Genomic DNA, 22,391 nt, shown 5'->3' on the forward strand with positions numbered 1-22,391 from the left:
ATTGTTTATCATCTTCTCTTTGTTGGCCAGCAAGGCTTGGTAGTGTGAGGGAGTTACCTGTGTTTTACTTTTAATAAGAGCCATCAGCAACTCATTGCTTCCACTGGGTGAGAAGAAGCAAGGAGAGAGAGAGCAATGTGTATTTCACAGAATCTGTGAGATACTGCAGCATCCTCAGTATGATTTCTTTCACTAATTATTCTAATTTGGAGCAGAAGGAGCTTAATTTTCATAAAGGAACAATTAGGCAGATTCTTTCTGTAAACTCTTCTGGGTGTCAGAGGGGCACCCAGCTGTGAAAGTACTTCAGTACATGCTTAAGCACATTAATGAAATTGTCATGGAGGGTGAAATTCGGTGATTCTGGGGACAAAGTCTTGAGAGACAATTTGACCCCTGTTTCTGAATTTTATGAGTTTAATTTACTTTTTTTGCAAAGTTGGATGGGAACAGTAAGGGAGAGAGGAGAGGCCCCATGATGTGTGTCTCCTTTTAGAGTTACAAAGTTTGGATGGCCTGTCTGTGCATCAGTAGTAAAAATTGTGTCTTGAGTGCCTTGGTCTTTTAGACTGGAAGAGCAAATCCTTAGCTTGTATACAAGGGACTAGTGTTCTCAGTATACATATGTGGAGGTGCTGGGCTATACTGTTGAAGAAACAAGAGAAGTTTTTGCATGATTACTTCTAGGTAGAACAGGAATCCTGTGGGGCATAACATCATCTTCATTGTTCCAGCTGTCTGACTCAGACTGTTGATTTTCTCTTCTGCAGCTTTCACATTCTGCACATTTCTGTGACCTGCAAAACAACGTCAGTTGAAGTGGCAGAAGCTTTGAAAATCTGAACCATACAAATATTTTGTGTTTAATTTGTGCTTAATTGTGTGTTTAATTGTGTCTATTTGTGCTTACTTTTAACTTTCTTGAGCAATTATTTTCAAGAATTAGTCAGAACTCTGAAGATCACAAGTTCAAGGAGTTGTAGGAGCATATTGTCTGGAGTATTGTTTGCATATATAGCTCCTGAAAAATACTGTTTTTGGTGTGCACTTGTTGATGTTTTTCAGAGGTAAGAACATACTCTGAATAAAAAGCTGCTCAAAATGACTGGAAGTAAGGTTTCTCACAGCTAGCGACCATTTTCATGAATGACATTTTTCAGTTGTTAGCCCTTACACCTGGAAGCTTCAATTCTCTTGTCTTAGTTGTGTGGAAGCTTTTTAGCAGCTGTTCCTGCAGGTGGAGCTGCATTCCAATAGACCCATGTTTCTGGCATTTTCATACCATATTAGGACAGAGCTGGAAATATACAAATAATTTAGCCATACTATTTATTTTAATAGTTTTACTTCATTTGAAAGACTTACCTGTCCGAAATGTTACTGATGCGGTCCTTATAGTCTTGTCCAGCCAGCTGACCTTGCAGAAGACATTTGTCTGTTCTTTCTGCATCCTGCATGTTTCAAATAAGAAAAAGCTGTGAAAATTGAGTACACAGAAACATCAAGAATATAGTTACTTTCATCAACACTCTTTCTTATTTTTGACAGAAATGTGTCCTTCACTTAAGAAGGACAGGGAAAATATGTTAGTTTCCACTTTCAGAAGAAAGTGTGTATTGCAGTAACTAGTCAGAGTAAAAAGCCTTATCAGCTGCATTTGTAAGTTTCTGAACAATAGAACAATACAGAGACACCTCAACATCTCAGCATGCATGACTGAACTTTGAAAAGTTCGTTATATCCTCTCTGATCTAAGAAAGAAAATGCAAGCACAGGAGTCATGAGTCACACTCTTCCCCTCCCAGTTCTTGGCAGCAGGAAGCACCAGCGTCTGAGATGGAACTGTTAGTAATAATTTCCTTTTTTTATCTTAGACACAACAATGCCAACAGTAGAAGCAGGGTGCAGCTGCTCTGCTGAACAAGCACTCAACTAACAGAGAAAGCAGACCCTTGATTATCCTCCATATGCAATAGAAGCAATAGTACTGGTGGCTGTTTATCCATCCTAAAGAGTAATAACTAGGTCCTGCATTTAAATAATGATGCAGGATATCTGCTATTAGTATGTGAAAATAGCTTATTCTCAGCTGTAACACTTGATAAAAAATTATTTAAATTTTAGTTCAAATTACCATTTTTCTTTCTCTGGTTCAATTTCTTTACTTGAATCAGGGTTTGGGTTTTTCATTTGTTTTCTGGAGGATAACAAGACCTAATTTTCTCACATTTACAGTTTTACAATTTTAAATTTAGAAATAATAGATGCTCTGAAATTTAATGTGTAGTGTCTTGCAGGACTTATTAACATTTGAAATCATAGCCATGTTTGAAGAAATTTAGTTGCATTTGAATTTTGAATATTAGTGGAGATAGCTGAATAGAAATCTTTTAATGTACATGGTTTAGAAATACTGAAAGGATGGTAAAATTAATAAATTATTCATTTCAGTATTATAAAGAATCAGAACAAGACTTGCATATGCAACCTTTCTTCCCGCCACCCTTTTAGCATATGTATTATTCTTATCATATGCTCTTATCTCAGTGGAATCCTGACTCACTCAAATGTCAGCAGCTCCTTAAACTTTTTTTTCATTTAAAGGTGTGGTTCTTGCCCACATGGCAGCAAACTCATATTGTAAACAAACAAGAGTACATTGCCTGATAACTTCTGAAAACACTTCTGATTTTACCTTATTAAACATTTGATTGGAGCCTTCTTCCTTGAAACTGAAAACAGGCTGAGGTTGCAGGTTTTCCCCACCTGAAATACCAGAATCTGGTATTTCTGCTGAATACCAGAAAACAAAAACAAAATCAAATGCTTGAAAATATAGGTCCATTTCTTCTCTGCTGCTTAGACCAAAGGACTTTGACCTCAGATGGGGCATTGAGATACAATGTCTTAAACTGGCATGGAATCTCTCTCTTGTGAATGCCTGGGAGGGTTAATAGAGCACAAATGCCATATGTCACCGCCAAAGAAGCCAGCGTAATTCAGACTGCCAGAAGATACACTGAAGTAAAGCCCTGTATCAACAGCAGCTATAAAAAAACATGAAACCATTTAAATCTGCTCTCCCTAACCAGCTCATTCCTTCACAGTGCTAAGGGAAAAATACCACAGATTAACTTTGCTGCCAGTACTTTTATAATACCATTGTGCTTTGCAGGAAAACAGTTTAAACTTCCCAGAAACTATGTAATTCACTGATGTCACTTAAGAAGAAAATGGCAATGGCAGTGTCTTCTTGACAAAGAATACTTGAAACAAAGCCTTCAATTTGTAACCAGCAGGCCAGAAGGAGGAATTCTATATCCTTCCCACTTAGGTTTCTCCACATTATAGGAAATGTTTCAGTATTCAAAGAAATAGAAAGTTGATGACTATAACTATGTAATCTATTGGTAGTTTTATATCCTTGCTTCCACTCCCATCTTTAATTAGTATTTAATATTTGAGTATTCAATAGAGCAGAGCATGAAGCACAAAGTTCTTCCATAGAGTTAGTCATGCCTGTAAGTACTGCCCTTTGCATGATGGGTGTGCTCTCAAATGAATAACAATAGACCTGGGAGCAGAGGCTTCTGGATCTGAGCATGAACACCACAGAAAAGAGAGGATCTGTCTGCCAGACAGAACAGGAGGTGTAGTGCTTCCAGGAGATAAGTAGGAGTGATGGGTTGTGAAGTTTGTGGGAGAAGTATTTTAGCAACTGAGGCAAAACTAGGCTGTGATTCCATCAGTGAGTTGCATAAAATGGGGTAAAATCAGACCAACATTCATGACTTAAAAACTTAAGCTGAGTTAAAGCATCTTTGAGCCATACAGCTTTGTTCCTAGACTTAAAAATCACACTTGGGCATTCCTTCCCTGTGGTCCTATGTCTTGAGCAGTTCAGCAAGAGCTGCAAATCAGGGTGAAGAATATGTTTGTACCTACAGCTATGAAACAGGACTAACTGTAAAATTGACTTGTTTTGCTAATACCAAAGTTGAATTCAGGCAACACATAATCCCACTTCTGTCATATGATGAGTGGATGTGGCTGCTTACCAGGCTCTGCTTTTGTGTTTGGAGTGGAAGCTCTGTTGCTCTGGTTGCCTGAATAAGCCCAGTGCAAAGCCAGGCTTCGGCAGACAGTGAGTTGAACAGTGCCTTGCGCCTTGCGCAGAAGATCTGTAACTGTTTGGCGTGGCAGACCAGACACAAAAGTCTCATTCACCTGAAAAATACAATGATGTGTATTTCCAGATTCCTGTAACACAAAGCCTTTTTTAAAATCACATATTCTAGCACTGGGAAATCTTTATATAACTTCTTTGAACTTCATGTGTCATAATTTTCTCCCATTTGTGTGAGACAATTCTCATTGTCTCCTAACTCACTTGATCCTTCATCTCTGTATCTTTATAGCATGATTGCCAGCAGGACACCACAGAATTATAGTCTGAGATAGTAAGTAGGCTTTCTCCCATTCTTCATTGAGAAGATGAAGGAGAGATGAAGGAAATGAAAGCCAGAAAATCAAACCATTTTGAAACTCATGGAGGGAGAAGAAAAAATCATTTGGTGGAACAAAAAGGATTATTTATATTAAAAGGTGGCAGAGTGGCTAGGATAGTAAGATTTTAAATAAATACTCAAAAGCCCTAATTCCAGTGCTTTTTGTTTGTCTTGGTAATACCTAACATGACAGGTTCTTCCCAGTAGGCTCCTGGTTAGCTGCGACCTGCATGCTTGGCCAGTTAACTCTGGTTTCCCTGAAGTTTCTCTGGAATCCTCACTAGGCACAATTACAGTCAGGAGTAGGTGCAGTTGGTGCTTGCTCTGTGATTCTGGATCTGCCTCTGCTGAGGTGTCCAGTTACCAGCTCTGGGGAGGCCCAGTCCCGCAGGAGGCTGAACTCCAGGGAAGACACACGGGCCCCAGGACAACCCTCTGACCACCAGGAGCCAAGGGACTCCACCTTCTACATGCTACTGTGCAAAGCAGCATCAGATTTCCAACCTGCACACTTTTATATTGGACAGATGCTCATTATAGAGTAAGTAGAGAAAATGTAAGCCCAAGCAATGAAGAACAAACATTACCTTAAGTAAGATGTCACCAACTTGAAGTCTTCCATCTAGATCTGCACTGCTGTCCGGGCTGATGGCTTTAATTAGGATAGCCCTTCCATTTTTTCCACCTACTAGAGCAAATCCTAGGCTTCCATTTTCTGCTTTTTCCAGCTCAATCTTAATAATGAAGTCCTACAATAGACAAGGATGCAGTCTAAAGTGGCGTTTATTCGGAGCTGTATTTGTTGGCATTTTTATTACCAAAGATTCCCACATTCCCACATTATTCCCACAGTCCTCACTGTCTGATGTGGGTTATGAGCTATATCCTACTCTTGAATAAATCTATAGAGCTTCCAGGGATCAAGCTAACTGCTGCTTATATGTATCAGAATAAAAATAGTACATACTTATTTTCACACTCTGTTTAATAATTGCTGCTGGGTAATTAACCCCTTAGGAGCAAAGAAATGTGTACTTCTGTAATCCTTTTATCATATATCAAATAAATCACCTTAACTGACAAATAAGGCATTCTTATCTCCAGCATGACAGTAATGCAGTACATAGATTATTATCTTACTTTTCTGTAATTTAGATCTTAATCTTGTAATCCCAACATTCCCATCTCTTTAACACTTCATTTGCTTTTTTAGGGTCAAGTACTATGTCAGAAATAGCAGCAAGCTAGAAATGTTTATGACTTGCGTCTTGACTAGTTCCAATGCCACAAATATCAGCCCTGTAAATTATTTTTGCAGGTTGAACAGATAAACCATCATGGATTAAATCATGCAGAAGAAGCAATAATAGTGATGACATAGTCAAAAATGAGAAAATTGTTCCAATTTTTTTGTCAGGTTGGAGGTCTAATTTTAACAAGAGACAGCTTTTTTTTTTTTTTTGAAAACCACAATCAAGAGAAAACTAGTTAATATTTAAACATGAAATATCCGTCCCAATTTTGATTATTTCAACTAACATTATTTTCCATGTGTTTACATCAACAGAAGTGATGTTTGCTCTTGTAAGAATTTTCAAGCATTGTATGCTGAGCATGGAAAGAACTTTTTCCCCCCAACAACAACATTCCTGTGTATTCAGGAATTCCTAATAAACAATAAATAACTTTAAAAATGCATTACTCTTGCCAAATTCAAACCATATTGGTCTACATGAGTGCTGCATAATACTGCAAAGATTTGGGCTAATTTTACTTTCTTTTCTAATGTCTATCTGAAAATTGCAGAATGAAACATTAATCTCAGTTTTCAAAGATTGCTGTGGAAAACGTTTCACAATTGCATATATTTTCCCCAGAATCCCATGCTGTGACATTCTGTGTCTTTTTCCTGTGCTACTTTTTTTCTAAGCATTGAAAAACAGCAACAGGAGAGTCTGTCCCCAGGAAGTGCCCAGTGCATTCTACTCTGTGAATGCTGAATACAATTCAACACTTACAGGACACTCTCCAAGTGCATTATATTCGTATTTTCAAAGAGAGAAAGAAAATACATTAAATGGCACTATTGAAAAAACCTCTCTCCATATAGCTCACTTCACTTGATGAAGCACCTCACACCTCAGAGTGTCACTTACTTTACATTCTGGAGAATCGGGAGTGTTCTGCTGAGCATCACAGTTTGTTTCCTCCAAATGTTTCTCTGTGAAAAAGCCACAACAATTTTTAGATAGTTGTCCTGGTAAAATACTCTACAGTATAACACTCAAAATCTCATTCAGAGACATAATAAAACATCTAATATTTTATATGTGAAATACAAAATAAATCCTATGGATTTATGTGGCCTAAAACTCCTGAAATGTGAACCACACTGTGACCTTTTTACCTCCCTGTGAGCAGGTTCCAAAACAAGCTTTAGGAATTGCACGCTGCAGAGACACCAGATGGAGAACAGTAATGTATAAATGTTCTCTGAAACTCTGAGGGAGGCAGGATTTTTTATGAAGAATTAATCTTTCCCAGGTGATGCTATTATCACTTATAGACTTACTTTTCTTTCAAAGAACACAATTTTACTAACCCTAATTGAAAAATGAAAAGCTCCTTACCATGTTGATGCAGCAGATGCTGTTCCTTGGAGTTCAGGTTTTCATTTGACAAAGAAATACTGGCTTTCTCTGTTTCAGCTGGTGGCCCTAAAAACATACACACATGTTTGTTCTGACAGGCCTCTTGCTAAACTTCATGTACACATGGAATGTAAACTCTGTGCTTAGGTTATTAAACAAAGCATCAATACCCAATATTGATGCTATATGGAGCAGTGTGAGACCACTGCATGATTAAGATTGCCAATTTGCTCAGAGATATAAACATTTCAGTCATGAACTGCAGAGTTACTGCATCTTAGCCATTGTTATTTTAAAAATTGTAACAACAATCAGAGACCAGACTGAGTCACTCTAGACATGTGGCAGTGATCAGGCAGATGAAGGAACACTCCCACCTCTACCAGCCCCCTCAGTTTTATGGTTTTGCTTTATCATATTTTGGTGATCTTAGCTGTCTTCCACAAAGTACTCTTAATGTGGCAATTATTGAAAATAATGAATGTCCTGTAGTTTAAAAAAAAAAAAGCTACCTGTTGCAATTGCAATTTTAGTATGTGTTCTTGTAATTAAGTCTATAGAAATGAAGGCTTGCTTTCTGAATAACAAATTATTACCAATTTATCTATAAATCTATGAGTGATGATAGCAAATGGAACACCAAATACAAAATTACTATAGGTTTTTCAAAGTGCCTATAAAATGAAAGAATCATAGAGCCTTAAGGTCCTTAAGAAAGGACCTTAAGGATCATCTAGTTCCCACCCTCTGCCATGAGCAGGGACACCTTTCACTAGATCAGGTTGCTCAAAACTCCATCCAGACTGGACCTGAAGATTTTCAAGGATGAGATGTCCACAATTTCTCTGGGCAACCTGCTCCAGTGTTGAACCTCACAGTAAAGAATTTCTCCCTTCTATCTAATCTAAATCTGCCCTCTTTCAGTTTGATGCCATTCTCCCTTGTCTTATCACTACATGCCTCTGTCAGAAGTCTCTCTGCAGTACCCCTTTAAGAACTGGAAGGAGCCGTAAGGTCTCCCAAAAGTCTTCTCTTGTCCAGGCTGAACAACTCCAACTCTCCCAGCCTGTCTTCACAAGAGAGGTGCTTCAGCCCTCCCTCTGACCATCCTTATGGCCTCCCCTTTAAATCTCTCCAGCAGGTCCATGTGCTTCTTATGCTGGAGACCGCAGAGCTGCATGCAGCACTCCAGCACTGCAGTCTCACAGAGCAGTGAGGCAGAATCCCCTCCCTCAGCCTGATGGCCACTCTGCTTTTGGTGCAGCCAAGGATATGATTTCTGGGCTGTGATGGCACATTGCTCAGTCATGTTTAGCTTTTCATCAGCCAACACCCTCAAGTCCCTCTTAGGGCTGCTCTCAATCCGTTCTCTGCCCAGCTTGTGTTTATGCTTGGGATTGCTCTGACCCATGTGCAGGACCTTACACATCTTATTTTATAGGAGAGGCAGGTAAATGTGCCAGTACAGAGTTCATAACTCTATCAGAGGTGGATCAGGTCTGGTTACTTATTAGAAGGTGTCTTGAGAAATCTTGGAATCTGCAAAGCTCACACAAGCCTGTGTAAACAAAGTCCTACCAGGATATACACTTGCCATGCTTTAGTTCTATCCCGTTAACTCAGAGTACACATAACTTTATCCCTATCTTGTAGAAAATTGCTTCAGTTTATGGAAACAAACACATGTGTAAGGAAATCTGTAACTAACTTGATTTGGAATAAGTTTTTCAGGTAACCATATGCCAGTATTCAGATGAGTGTAGGCATGTGAATAATTGTGGTCCAGGGTTACTTTTTGAAGTCATCTTTGCATGATTAAAAAAAACCAAACCAACAAACACTGAGATATATCTTCAGGTAAATGAAACTGGGGTTAGGCCTGACTTAATGCTGTAACCAAGTGTGCATTGGAAAGTATTGCTTGCATAACTAACACCTTTTGTATGTACTGACCTAGATGTGATACCTCTCCTTCCACCTGAGGGTGCACGTGCAGCCTGTGCTTGCTGAGACTCCTTAGGCTGTTAGAGCAGTTCTGGTCAAATCTTTGCGGTGCAGATGATTGCTGAAGTTTTGTATCAGTTAGAGTATCAAATATCTCCCCTTATAGGAATGCTTTTATATAAACTAACAGATATTAGTGCTGCCTGATGATTTTATATACTTCATTAATAACAGTTTTAAAAGGTGGTCTAGATGATGAAGTAGTGGCTCATATTAAATAGTGGCTCAAGAAGTGCTGGAAAACTTCTTAGAGAATAGTTGCAGTCAAAACAGGTGTTGAAATATGACCACATAAAATTTCTATTTAATAACAAATTAAAAAAATAGAAACGGAATATGTAACAACTTACTTTTTTACAGAGAACTATACATTTTATTTCTGTCTTTAAACAGCTACCATATTTTCTTCAGACCCTTAAAATGGCCATAACAGAAATACTGAACAGCAAGTTACAATTTGTTAATAAGTTTTAAATGCAATTAATCAATACCTTATGCTTATTTTCAAAATCAGAAGCAAGTTTTGAACTAAAACTCAAAAATATTAGCCTTACTTACTATTTTCCTGCTCTATAGGAACCACTGGATTGCCATTTCTGGGGGCAGAAAAAGTGAAATATGTGAGCCATTAAGCGCTGCATGCTTTGTAAAGCACATATGAAAATTATTTTTAGTAATTCAATTGTCTAAATAGTAGTTGTCCTTCTATGATTTTGTTAGTGGTGCTTTTCTAAAGAGAATTGATATCAGTATATGGAAATATTTGACTGTAGTGAAATATTTTATTGAAATGCATTGATGCATTGGGGAAAAAATAAGCATGTTAAATCACCTGGCCCGATACAGAACTGCTTTCTGGTCCATTTTGAATTCAGTTTTGGCTCCCCCCTGTATAAAGTGGGAATGCTCTTTTGTAAGTTTCTTTTACCTTAGTTCTGTTTACCTCCTTAGTTTGAAAATTCTGACAATCAGGACATGCTGCCTACCAACTTCTTGTACAGCAAGATGTATAATGAGGCAGCAGTTTCTTCTTCTGTTAGATAAGTGCAAGTTAATAAAACAGTGATAAAAGTTTGAACTATGTTAAGACAGCTGTGATAGCCATTCTGTCACATGCTCTGGTTACATAACTCAGTTTCTTACATGCTTTGAGTTAATATTTTACCGTTCCTCTGAGATCTTTGGAAGCTCTTTCTGCATCAGTCCAGGACCTGAGCTGGTGTGATATCAGACTGTGGAACACAATGAATCAAAAGTGCAGCCATGAACTGATAAGTGAAATCCTTTACAGCTGATTATTGTTCAGGTCTGGAAAGACTTTCTGCTCATGCTGCAGGTTAAATGCTGCATTTTTAGTACCTTTCTAAAATGTTTGGCTGTTGGAATTATCTCAGAATTTCTGATCAGAGATAGTTTCTTGCTTGTAGTTGTGAATCTGAGATTGTAAGGAGAAGGTTGACGCTAGTGATGGAAATACAAAGATTTTCCCTAGAGAACAAGACATATGAAAATGCTGCTCAGCCTCACAGTTAAAGGCTTTACATTTGGTTTTGGATGATGAAATTTCACAAGTTCTTGTTTGTGTTGGATGAGTCTACTTATACTTGGTGTGTTAGTTGTAATTACAGGGAGTTAAAACCATCTTATAAATGTTCTCAGGTTGCAACATTCAGACCTTTGAGATAAAGCATTTTTTGGTTTTGTGTTGTCTGACTTGTTGATGTAAAATTTAGAAACTTTCTTCAGCATTAGGATCAAGTATGCTCAGATTTACCTTGTGGCTTTGATTCGAACATTCTGGGTGGCAGCTTCACACACTCTCACTGCATCATCCAGGCTAATGCCCTCAGTGCACAGTCCACAGATGTAAACAATCTGATCTTGTGGCTGCAAACTGCCTTCCACACTGGCAGGAGAGCCAGGCACTATCTCTAGCACATAAATACCTTGTAACTTGCTTCCAGCTCCTCCTGTCAGCTTCAAGCCTAGAATAATGCAGAGAAAGCATCCTTTGTGGCAGAGTGTTTTGAATTTCACTGTCAGTGACTTAAAGTGGAATAAATGTGAGCCGCTGAAAGATAGGCTGAAGAAATCATTGACATAAATAACAGTCTTGCCCCAGTAAGATGGGATGTATAAGATGGACTGAAAGAGTGAAATGCCATTAGATGTTAAAAAAAAGTATGGAAAAACTTAAATGGTGATGTCCATCTCTGTATTTCAGTGCTGCCCTAGTGCTTTATTTCATCTGATGTTCGATAGTCATTGCAATAGGACACTGAGCTGCATAGCAGCAGCTCCCTCATTACCTGCACATTTAAATGCCTTGCAGTCTTCAGGATGTCACTGGGAAAGGAGGCCTACAACAGCTGAGGAGGTACCTACACAGTGCAAATAACACTCGAGGTATCTCTGAACAAACTAGTTCCTACCTGGAAACAGGATGCTGTACATGAACAAATACAGCCATACTGGTTCCTGAGTCTACAGTTTTATCTGTGTGCAGTACTCATAACATGCTACAGAAATATCAAGATACTCCCATTGTGGGGATTTCTTTTATCATTTGTATTGTTTGTATTGTTTGTGTCTGTGGTGAATGAAGGATTCAAGTGGAGATCTTTTGAATAGCAAACTGTAGTCTCAGCCTCTGGCTCATCCTTCTTAAACTTTACCTTTTCTTCAATTTTTTTCTTTCCCTTCAAATAGATCTTTATGTGTCTCTGCAGGTAGTAGACGTTATTATCCAACTGCCCAAAATTTATGTACGTAAGTAACACAAAAATATGAGCCTGGAAATCTGCCAGAAACTTCAGTTAATAGGGTGATAATGTAAAGATCATTTTTCCAGCTACTTGATTAGTCTAATAAGAAGCATTAGTCTTCCCTCTTAGGTGTTGCCCAAAAAAAAAGCTCTTATTCCTTGGTCATGGGTGATCATGAAGAACATAAAGGTGTCAAGGTCAGTTTGGATCATACTGATCCCAGAGCACATTTGCTTATGATTATCTTATTCTGTCAGTCCTTTGATTATCTTATGCTGTCATTCCTGTCCAAAATAGCAAATACAGCATTTACTACACACCTAGCTGTCCATCGGCACCCTTTGTGAGAGTAATTTCAGGAATCTCCTCTGGCCTAATTGAGGGACGTGGGTCACTGTCAGCACGACCAACCACAAGGTGCAGATCTGGAGAAGAGCTTTGCAGTAAAGTCAGGACTTCATTACATGGTAAAGATGTGACATCAATTCCATTGACCTAAATGACAAACCGGTACAATCATGTCACAGATCTCATTGACCATCATTTACTTCTCCCCCTACTCTGAATTTTGCATATGAACTTAAATTAGTTTTTACTTCCTTTTTATTGCTTTGCTATGGTATTTAATGTAAATAAATTTAACAATTAAGATTGCAGTAGTATTTATTTTTGAACTTTCATTTTCTGAATGCAGAGCTTTAATAAAAATAGCTTTTTCCCCCATTGAAACGCAACATCTTGTTGCAAAAAACAAGGAAGAGGGTCTTATGCAAAAAATTGAACATGAACTAGGCTGAAAAAACGTTTTGTTATTGCATTACAAAGGACATAATTCCTGCATCCTTTGTGTGTCACCTATTACCTTATTACATTAATTCAGCTTATGTCATTTCATTGGGAAGGCATTTAATGTCTCGCTTGTCTTGAATTGCTCCTAGATTCGTTTTATTTGCCTCATCATACAGTCTATTCAGCCTGAAATTTATCCAGCTGAGGTCAGCAGAATTAGATTTTTTTATATTATTTATTTACATACCTAAATACGGGATAAATAGGTGATACTAAATGAAGAATGCCAAAGCTAAATGACATTGATCTGCAAATATTTTCTGCTCTGCATAAACTCAAACAATTACTGTACCATAATGATTCTGTCTCCTCTTCTCAATCTTCCATCAGAAAGGGCAGGATCATTCAAGATTTCATCAACATACAGGCAGGTATCCATTTTGTTAAGAACTACAGAGAATCCATAACCATTGTTCTCTGACTTTGTCAAAGTCACAAAGATCTCCATTTCCTGTTAAAACAAGCACGGGGTATGTTTAATATAGGCTTTTCTGTTGCTTCAGTAACATCTTCCATAATTTTTATATGCAGGTAGGAATCAGATCCACAGATGGTACAAGAGTATGTAAAAGGTGTTCTGCCATAGCCCAGAATTGTGGAGGTTCATGCTGATTGATTTATAGGGCCTAGTAAAGCAGAGAATGCCACCAGGACCTGGGATGAGGCATCTGGAATGTGTAAAGAAAGCCTTGGAGGCCTCTGAGCTGACAAGCATTGCGATAGCAGGGTGAAAAGATTACTGTTACTGCCATTGCTGTCCCACTGAAGGAAATGCCTGGAGCTAAATTTTGTCCACAGTGCTCTCAAATTAGTAGGAATTCAGAGCTCGTTAGTATCACAGGAATGCAAGATATTCAGCATTTGGCGGGACTGAGCCTTATATTTTGAATAGTAATTAGCACAAGGATCATACTTTCTTATCAGGACATTACAGCAATATCACTGTAACAAAGTGATTTTCTGCATGGCCTTGAAACATGGCAGAAAAAAAACATGTAGCTGACTCCAATTAATTTTAGAAGCTACTAGAGAGCTTTTAGGCCTTCATACACTGAGAATAATAATGCAGAATTTTGGAAAGTTGGAGAAATAGTAAGATGTCAAGAAAAAAGAAATAGCCCTAAGGCAAATGGTTAAGAATTCTGGAGAGCTGGGCATAGTAGAAGGTCTGCTTTATTTGAAGATTGTGGATATTCAGAAAAGTAAAAAAAAAAAAAAAAAAAAAAAAAAAAAAAAGTGGAAATAGCATAGAAAATGAGTTAAAATTAATGTTTGAGTCTGTGACATTGTTAAAATTGCTTATTTTCCCTTGTATTCTATCTGTTGGTAATTTGGTGTCCATCACATACCTGAATGCAGAATTTATTTTCTTCCTTCTCTTCCTCTGGTTCCTCCAAGTCTTCCCATTCACTGTCACTGTCATGTGTCTCTCTGGCAGACAAGGATGATGATGAGGGACCACAAACATGTGGCTCTGGGGTCGCAGTGGTTGCAGAGACTGTCTTGGAGCTTCTTCCTCGTGGAAGTGAGGTCGCAGGCATTGAGCTGACAGTGAGATACTCTTCATCAATAGGGGTTAGAGAGAGAGTTTCAGGCATACATTTTGTGTTCAATAGGTCATCATGACTCTTATTAAATACGTGGCTGAAAAATAAAAAGATTGCAGTGCTGGGGTTTTCCTCCATATGCTTTATTAGATGGCCACTGAAAAGTCTACTGTTTATGTATTACCTTATTTTCATTTTAACTGAATTACTAGTTATGGTATTGAACTGCTATCTGAATCCTTCAATGGTAGTATAAAAACAAGTAAGTAATCAATATTTTGCAAAGCTACTTGAAAGATTAAAAAACTTTCATTATTTACCTTTGCAAATTCTTGCACTCTTAATTTTTTAAGGTGTTAATTAGTACTTGGTTGCCTCTCGAAATGAATAATTGGACAAAGCCCAGACCATTAATTTTTTCATCTTCCATAAACAAATTAATTAACTTTTCTGGTAAGCAGTATGGACATTAAAATACCACTACAATTTTTATATTAGCATTTTTCTGGAAAAAGGAATGCCAGCCACATTTCTGGCTTCTACAGGTCTTTCTTTGGTAACTGGGCACAGACCAGAAACATGAAATATGAAGTGGTTGCTGTTTCTTAATGAAAAGAAGTCCTTACTCCTCTTTATAAGTTTGCCTTTATTCTTATGCTTGCCTTGAAGCATATGAGTTGTCTGAAAACCACCAATGGACTTCTTAAATTAATTGAATTAAAATTATTATTGATTCTATTCCACTATATTGCAGACAAAGTATTCAGCACTTTTGATGTTCAAGCCCAAACTGTAATCATACATGCTGTGTTTAATAGTTTTGGCTGTTATCCCTCATGAAGGACAACTGTGACATCGTCTCCCAAAAATTTACCATTTAAAGCTCATAAAAATGCTGAAAACACATTTTTTTAAAGTATGTTTTCTTCATGTCAATCCTTATTGAAATATTGCTAAACATTCATTCATCTTAAAAACATCTAAAATGGCATATTCATATTTACATCAGCCAGGATCTTTTTCTCTTTGATAGAAGTGAACTGTCAATCATCTCCCAAACAAACATAGACAACTAAAATTAAAATTAATTGCACATCCCATATGAAATCACAGAAGATATCTGTAAAATTCATATCAGAAAATTTATACATTTGCATGAAATATTTTGAGCAATCTGGAGAAATTTCTTCATTAATCAAAAGAAAGTCCTTTATTAATGCCTATTTCCTTCTGGGTATTTTGTGTGGTTTTAGCTGGAAGGATTGAAATTGAGATTATGTTAAAAATATTGTTTAAAATGTACGGCATCCTAAACTTCTCTGGGTGCCTTTTAAAAATGCAGAAGCTGATACTAAATGATACTGAAAATGTATCGAACAAAAACATTTATTTCAGAACTTCCTTCTTGGAATTGCTATTTGCCCACAATAAACTTACTTTTGTTGAATCTGTATTACTCTTGGCAAATATGTTTGCTGCAGACATATTTCTGCTGGTTTTACTCTCAGAAGTATAGAAGCAGATAATTAAGCAGGAGCTTCATTCATGAATTGAGTGAAGGTTCTGCACTTGGCAAAGAGATGCTAAAATTACAAACAGCCACTATAATCCCACTTGGTTTGCAGTGTCAGGTAGTGCTGTCACTCCCCAGAGATGAATGTCTGGGGCTGTGCTTCATGAGTGTCAAAAGTAACAAAATTATTTCAAATTACTGTATATGGAGAAATACAAATTAGTTTCTCAATAAAATTACTAAAACTGTTAGTTAAAGGCCTCTGGAAGACTTTCAGTTTGTTTTTGCATCAATCCTTTCTGTTCTGATAATTTATACTTTTTTGCACTGGGAAAGATGATGAAAATGGAATGGATTATCTTCTGTGTGATAGTATCTGATATATCCAAAGGAGTGTAAAAGGAGACTGAGTTCATTTGCCCTACATTTTATTGTATAATTCCTCTGGCTCAGGGGTTCTATTGGCTTCTGAAGACCAGAAAACATAAAATAACCCTTTTTTTCCTCCTTGATCACAATTTCTCTTCTGAGGTGTTTTTATTTCCTATGAAAAATTTTGAAATTAAGAGAACACAGAATAAGAAAAAAAATTTGGTGCCTATTTAAGTCAACTCTGAAAATAAATGAAAGCCTAAAATCATATAATCAATAAAAAGTATTTGTTTCCTATTTAGGTGAACAGGTGTCTTTCCACTGATTTCAAATGGCAACCACCTTCAGCTGAACAGCATAAATGATTACAATGGTGCAGAACTCTTACAACTATCTTGCAATGCAGACTTCTGCAAAATTCTAATAAGATGAGACTAAATAAGGAAAGCAGATTAGGCAAGTCAGAATAAGATAATAAAACAAAATCTTCAGTAATCAGGAGTGATTAGAAGCAGAGAGCCCTGTACTTAAACCCAAGCAATTAACTTTCAAAGTTCTAAGAGTCAAAGGAAAGGCTGCAGAACAGATTTAAGTATTCCCTACCTTTTGGCCTGTCCAAATTCACATGGTGAGTAGCAGTTCTGCTTCACTTCCTCCTCTAGAGAGTGGAAGACTTCAGAACTGGAAGCTTCTTGATGAATCTTCCAAAGATGCTTATAGAAACTTTCTCTGGAAGTTGGGAGTTTCTGTATGGGTTTCTCTTGAAACTCAGCTTCCTGCTCTTCGTAAGCTGAGCTGTCATCCTCAGGAGGCTCACTGAAATCTTCTCCCACTGGAGAATCAAGGCAGTCTTCAAGGTCTGGAGAGATGCTACCTCCATCATTGGTTGATTGATCCATTCTGTTTCCTGCCTCTGTGCTGCCTGGCATTTCTGCCACAAAGTCCTTAATTGGAGATGGTGCTGGAGTCTATGAAAAAAACAGAAAGGTTAGTGTAACTCCTTTTTAATCTCCCATATTTTTTCCTTCAAGAGCAAAATATTTTCAAAAGGCAATATTAGCGAGCTTCTGAATGGGAAAATACCAAATGGTAGCTGGAAGGAAGGAGAAAAATAGAAGGAGGTGCTCTCTTACCAAATAACTCTTTTGTCTTAATGCTTATTTTTCACGTTCTACAAGAGTTCCAATCAAAATTACTACACCAAATCACTTTTTCCAATTAATTATTTGCTAGAAGTTCTTTTTTAATATATATGGTCATATCATGCCTCAATGTTGTGTTTATATTCTCTTCATTCCATGGAAGTAACTTCCAGACTTGACTCCTGTGCGACTGACCATAGCAATCAGCCATGGGCACACTGCAGCAGAGCAGCAGGAGTCAGTTTGTTACCTGCAGATGGTTCTGACTGTCATTTCTGTCTGCCTGTTGGTGGCTATAACTCCTAGTGGGATGGGAACCATCAGTGGGCCATTCTGAATGGAGCAAGAGTAGTGCTAATGCATATTCCTTATAAGAGTACTTGTTATGTGTCCATGAGGTGTCTTCAAGAAGCAGGAGTAATAATGCTAGCACATCTAATGGCCATGTTTTAGTCTGTGCAGTGTCTATGGTTTGGGGTATTTTTTGTTTGTGCTTTGTTTCTCCCCCTGCAGATTCTGCTAACTATCCATAAAAACCTGAATAACCAGTTGAAACTATTATTCCATTTATTTAACTTCATTAAGAGATAGACTGGATAGGAAAAGTTCTTTATTTTCTTCTCTCTTTGGGGAGTTAAATAGCTGCATTTGAGAATATCTGCATTTTCTGGCTGAGGATCTGGTAGAGCATTTCTAGAAGCAACACTAGAAGACCAACTTGGGTATGTGCTATTTCACTCCAGTGACAGTACAGCTATTCAAAAGTTGTTGGACTGGGAAAAGTATTTTTTATGTCTGCCAGACTTGTATTATTTTAGTTGCTAAGAAACTATAAGTTGAACTTTGCAGGTTGAGTTGAAACCAGGAAGGGAAAGAAAAGGAATAGAGGGCCTTGGAGAAAAGGGAAAGTTGCCTTGTTCAAGACTGGATAGAAAATGTAGTAGTGTCTTTCCAGGTTTACAGAAACAAGTTTCTGTCAGAAGCTTTCCCTTACCAGAGCAATCTGCTCTATTTCTGGAAGAACACCTTTTGGTGGTCTGCAAAGTAGCAGTGTAACTTCTCGAGGAGCTCCTCTTAACAAATGCAGGACATCCTAAAGAGAAAGAAGGAATGTTATATTTCTGATGGAACAGAGTAAATCTTACGTGTCATTTTACCAACTGAGATGGAGAAAATTTTTGTTGTGAATGCTACATTTCTGGTATTTGTGCCTCTCAGCAGTGTCTGAGGGCCAATATTCACCACTGAAGGATTGTCATACAAAAGGACCGTAGTTTATAGGTGAACATGTAGCTAAAGTAAAGTCAGTTCTATTTACAAACTTCTGCTTTGACATCAGGCACATAGGTTTAGGTTAATTAATTTTCTTTTCTTGAAGAAAACAGAATTTTCAAGCAAATTCATTCAAACCACACGTGGCAGTAACATCTTTGGTCAATTATTTCAGCATAGCTCACCAAACTGCCATATTCCAATGAAAAAAAGAAATCCACACGTAGGCCATTACCATTTAATTTCTTCATTGAGTATAGAATTTCTCATTCCAGGTTAAAAACTTTCACAGGACTGACCACTCTTGGTAGAAGTTTGAATCTGGGGCATTATATTTAGCATGCCATTACAAAGCACAAATGACCACAGGGGGAAAATCATTCCAATCATGCATAACAGCAACAAAGATTCCAACTAATTAACAACTGGTATGCATCTAACAATAGAATTTATACATTAATGGTAGAGACTTAGAAATTAAATAGCAGAAGAAATTAGCTGTCAGAATTCATTTAGAAAGGAAATTCTACATAGGAGTTCTAGAGAGGAATCCTACATAGAAATCAGAATAATTATATGCAAACTCTGCCTCCCTCTGGGGATAATTAACTTTAAATACATTGTCTTCATTAACCTGTTACCCAGATGGAACCCCAGTAATGACACTTCCTGCTACCTGATATGGGAGCCCTTTGAGAGGTTTCCCATTCACAGATAAAATGACATCTCCAACTTCAATTTCTCCACTCTCTTCAGCTGGCTGCCCTGGAAACAGTCTTTTGATCCTGACAATAGCTCCTCCAAGATGTTCGCAAGCATCTCCTTCCATCTGCAGAACACTAAATCCAAGGCCTCCAGAATTCTTGGTTAATTTCACTTCAAATGTGTTATCTGCTCAAATCAGAGATTGGAAAAAAAGTGGGAACCATGGCATATGCACCCCCTGAGGAGCCAGTATAAACTATACTCTCAAAAGACTTTTTCCCTGTGTGCTGCAGAGGTAAATCTACTAATAATAAAGACAAAAGAAGGTTTAGGTGTTCCTTTATCTTATCTAAGTCTTTGAAATCTCACCGTCAGAATAGGGAGAGCTGGAATCTATTCCACCGTGTGTTCACAGTCTGGTACAAGCCCATAAACGAAAAAGCTTTTTGGACCAACATAAAGAGATTCACATGCTATCTTTTTCTGATATTCTTCTGTAAGGGTTGCATAGATTTTACTATTCTGTAGCTGCCCGGTGTTAGTTTAGGTTTTGCACTAACCAGCATAAGCTGGAATTGGAGCTACTGCTCTTTCCAGTCAAGAATGAGAGATCAGGCCTTTCCCAAACACCATGCTTGTAGTGAATTGCAGTGTAGAATTCCAGTGTAGAGGAGTAACTGCCCCATGGAAAAGTATGGTTCAGACTTAGTGTTTATGAGACAACCTTCAGTAAAAGATATAGCATTTATTTGTTGGCTAAATTCTGTGTAAGTGATCTCTAAATCTTCTGCTTTTAAGAAATTAAGTGAGGGCAGTCTCCAGTTCACTCCAGCTTCATCACTGTCACAGCATCAGCAGTTGTGCTGCTGAGGCTCTCCCTGGGTAACAGCCTGGCCACAGCAACACATCTGCTTCCTGCCTGAGACTGCTGTGGAGCACAGACAGGGGTGTTCCCTTGCCAGCCCAGTCTAAAAAAGGCTGAGAGATACAGGATCGATGCCTAGGGTAAATTTAGCTATATCTAGCCACTATAACTCTACAGACATCAGAAATATTTTTTTTCAGAACTGATTTTTGATTATGTCATTAATACTGAATATTAAAATTTTATTCAGTATACAGTTTTCCTTCCAACCCACAGAAATTTCATCGAATTTTCATTGATTCCTTTCCTGCACACTCTGTAGGAAGTCACCCTGAGTTCCATTCTTTATCACTTACCATCTGTCAAAAAGCAGCAGTCCTTGATGCCATCTGTGAGGGATGTTGCCACAGAAACAACTTCACATTGGTCCTCCTTTCTGTCATTAGCAGTCAGACAAGGCTCTGCCAATTGGTAGTTTCCCCTTTCTAGAACAAGTTTGGCAATCTAAAACAGGGATAAACAGGTTCTTACACAGCACACTTAGTGAGTCCTAAGTCTTTTTACTTTTCTGTTTAGAGGAACGGGGTTGGAGCAGAGGGGGGATGGTTCTTTTGTCCAAGCTTGGCTACTGTGCTTCATGCTAAGTTCAGTTTAGTTTACTGTGTATCTTATTGATCTCTGCTGTTGTACAAACCTGGCCAGATTTCTTAAGGTGTTCCACAGCCTGTTTGTGGGTGATGCCACAGAGGCTGATGCCATCTACTTCCAGCAGACGATCACCTGAGGTAAAAAAAAAAGAACATCCAGTTGCTTTGATGTTCAGGTTCAGAGGGTGTAAACCTTGAGGCTGCCCATGTTACAATAGGTCTTCATGCTTACATGTGTCAAATTAATATTAATTAATAGGAAGGCAATACTGGTTGCTGCACAGCATTCTATAACCAGCAGCTAAAACATTCCAGGGTATTCTGTAAATCAGTGCAGTGATAGCATCTGGTTAGCACAGTAACAGTGATGTCAGAGTCACTAGTCTGATGGCAGCCACAGAAGGTAACTCTACAATGTTGGTGTGAGGTTTCTGTCTTTTTCAGTGGGACCCCTACACGTAGTACAGGGACAGGCTGAGGAATGATGGACCATATATTATACTTTACAGTTGTAGCACCTCCAATCCCAAATGTGTTTCATTGTCCACACTAACAGTGAGTTCTGCAGCCCAGGGTTTTATTGCCAGACATGTTACCTATCTTTATTTGTCCGTCCTTATCTGCTGGTCCCCTGGGAATGATTGACTTCACGTATATCCCACCATGACGCACACTGGTGTTAATTCCACCCTGCAAAACATGCCCAGAGATTAGAGTCTTCATATATTCTTCCTGTGGTAAAAATCAAAGCAACTTACACATGCATTGCAAAGTAACTGCTTCAGGAATTACTGTCTTCTTTAAATATTAGGAAAAAGGGAAAGAGGATATTACTCCAAAATCCTATCTAGTTGTAATATACTTCCATAGGCAGTAATCTTATTTTATTTTCTCAGGAAAATGCAATGTATTTCTGTGTGACTATATAAAAATATTTACTTAATGTTCATAAATTTTTCCCTATGCACACATAAAATAGTCTTGCATCTTTCAGTTATTCTCTAGCCCAGCTTCTAAGCTGTGCAATATCCATTCTTCAATTTTAATCTTTAGGACAGTATTTCAAGCATGGACCTGAACTTGAGCACTCAGAGAAATTCCAGATTAACTTAAGAATCATGTTCTGTCCATCTACATCCCCTGGCCAAATTCAGATGAAAAAAATGGCCCTTAATTTCTTCTGCAGGCAATGAAATGTCTGTTGCTTCACATTCCATTTCAGCAAAGACTGTAAAGACATCTCAGCCTGGAGGGTTAAATTCAACTTAAATAGCTAGGACAAGGACTTGTTATCCAAATGTAGCAGACAGTTTTCACTGCTGCCTTCTCTAGTCCTCCCTGACCAAACTCTGCTTTCAGTGGTAGATCACGTTCTCAAATCGAGTAAGGACAAAAAGGGTTTGTCCCTACTGCCACGTGCTTTATGCCAGGACATTTCTTTCACAGAAGGTGCAGGTAAGAACCAGGGAATGAGAAGAGACAGTACTTCATGCATTCTATGTCAATCAGTTGGACACTTAGGTTTAAAATGTGCCATGCTAACAGTTTCTG

The 22,391-nt window shown here is 37.9% G+C and overlaps 2 protein-coding genes across 5 annotated transcripts in view; both read right to left on the reverse strand.

Annotated features, from left to right (window-relative positions):
* Positions 1-22,391, reverse strand: part of LOC137478527 (FERM and PDZ domain-containing protein 2-like) — a 54,325-nt gene that overhangs the window by 7,856 nt on the left and 24,078 nt on the right. Inside the window, exons 20-22 of the mRNA XM_068198557.1 lie at positions 2,696-2,793; positions 1,366-1,451; positions 682-797 (exon numbers count right to left, since the gene is read on the reverse strand). Coding sequence (XP_068054658.1) covers positions 682-797; positions 1,366-1,451; positions 2,696-2,793 — 300 coding nt within the window. The remainder of the gene's footprint in view (positions 1-681; positions 798-1,365; positions 1,452-2,695; positions 2,794-22,391) is intronic.
* On the reverse strand, positions 3,792-21,693 carry LOC137478047 (tyrosine-protein phosphatase non-receptor type 13-like). Of its 4 annotated transcripts, none has more exons than XM_068197546.1 (15): positions 21,437-21,684; positions 20,888-20,973; positions 20,550-20,697; positions 19,300-19,514; positions 18,346-18,444; positions 16,813-17,177; positions 14,127-14,421; positions 13,070-13,228; positions 12,249-12,423; positions 10,938-11,148; positions 9,722-9,759; positions 7,139-7,225; positions 6,665-6,729; positions 5,096-5,257; positions 3,815-4,227 (listed from the first exon to the last, which is right to left on the reverse strand). In XM_068197546.1, the coding sequence occupies exons 1-15, from the start codon at positions 21,561-21,563 to the stop codon at positions 4,030-4,032; spliced, it is 2,430 nt and encodes an 809-aa protein (XP_068053647.1). In that variant the 5' UTR covers positions 21,564-21,684; the 3' UTR covers positions 3,815-4,029. The 4 variants fall into 4 exon arrangements, with proteins under 4 accessions (XP_068053650.1, XP_068053649.1, XP_068053647.1 ...); XM_068197547.1 differs by having other exon boundaries at positions 3,818-4,227; positions 14,127-14,322; positions 21,437-21,678; XM_068197548.1 differs by lacking the exons at positions 9,722-9,759; positions 10,938-11,148 and having other exon boundaries at positions 3,811-4,227; positions 21,437-21,692.

The sequence above is a fragment of the Anomalospiza imberbis genome, chromosome 8, assembly GCF_031753505.1.
Source record: "Anomalospiza imberbis isolate Cuckoo-Finch-1a 21T00152 chromosome 8, ASM3175350v1, whole genome shotgun sequence".
Classification (NCBI taxonomy): Eukaryota; Metazoa; Chordata; class Aves; order Passeriformes; family Viduidae; genus Anomalospiza; species Anomalospiza imberbis.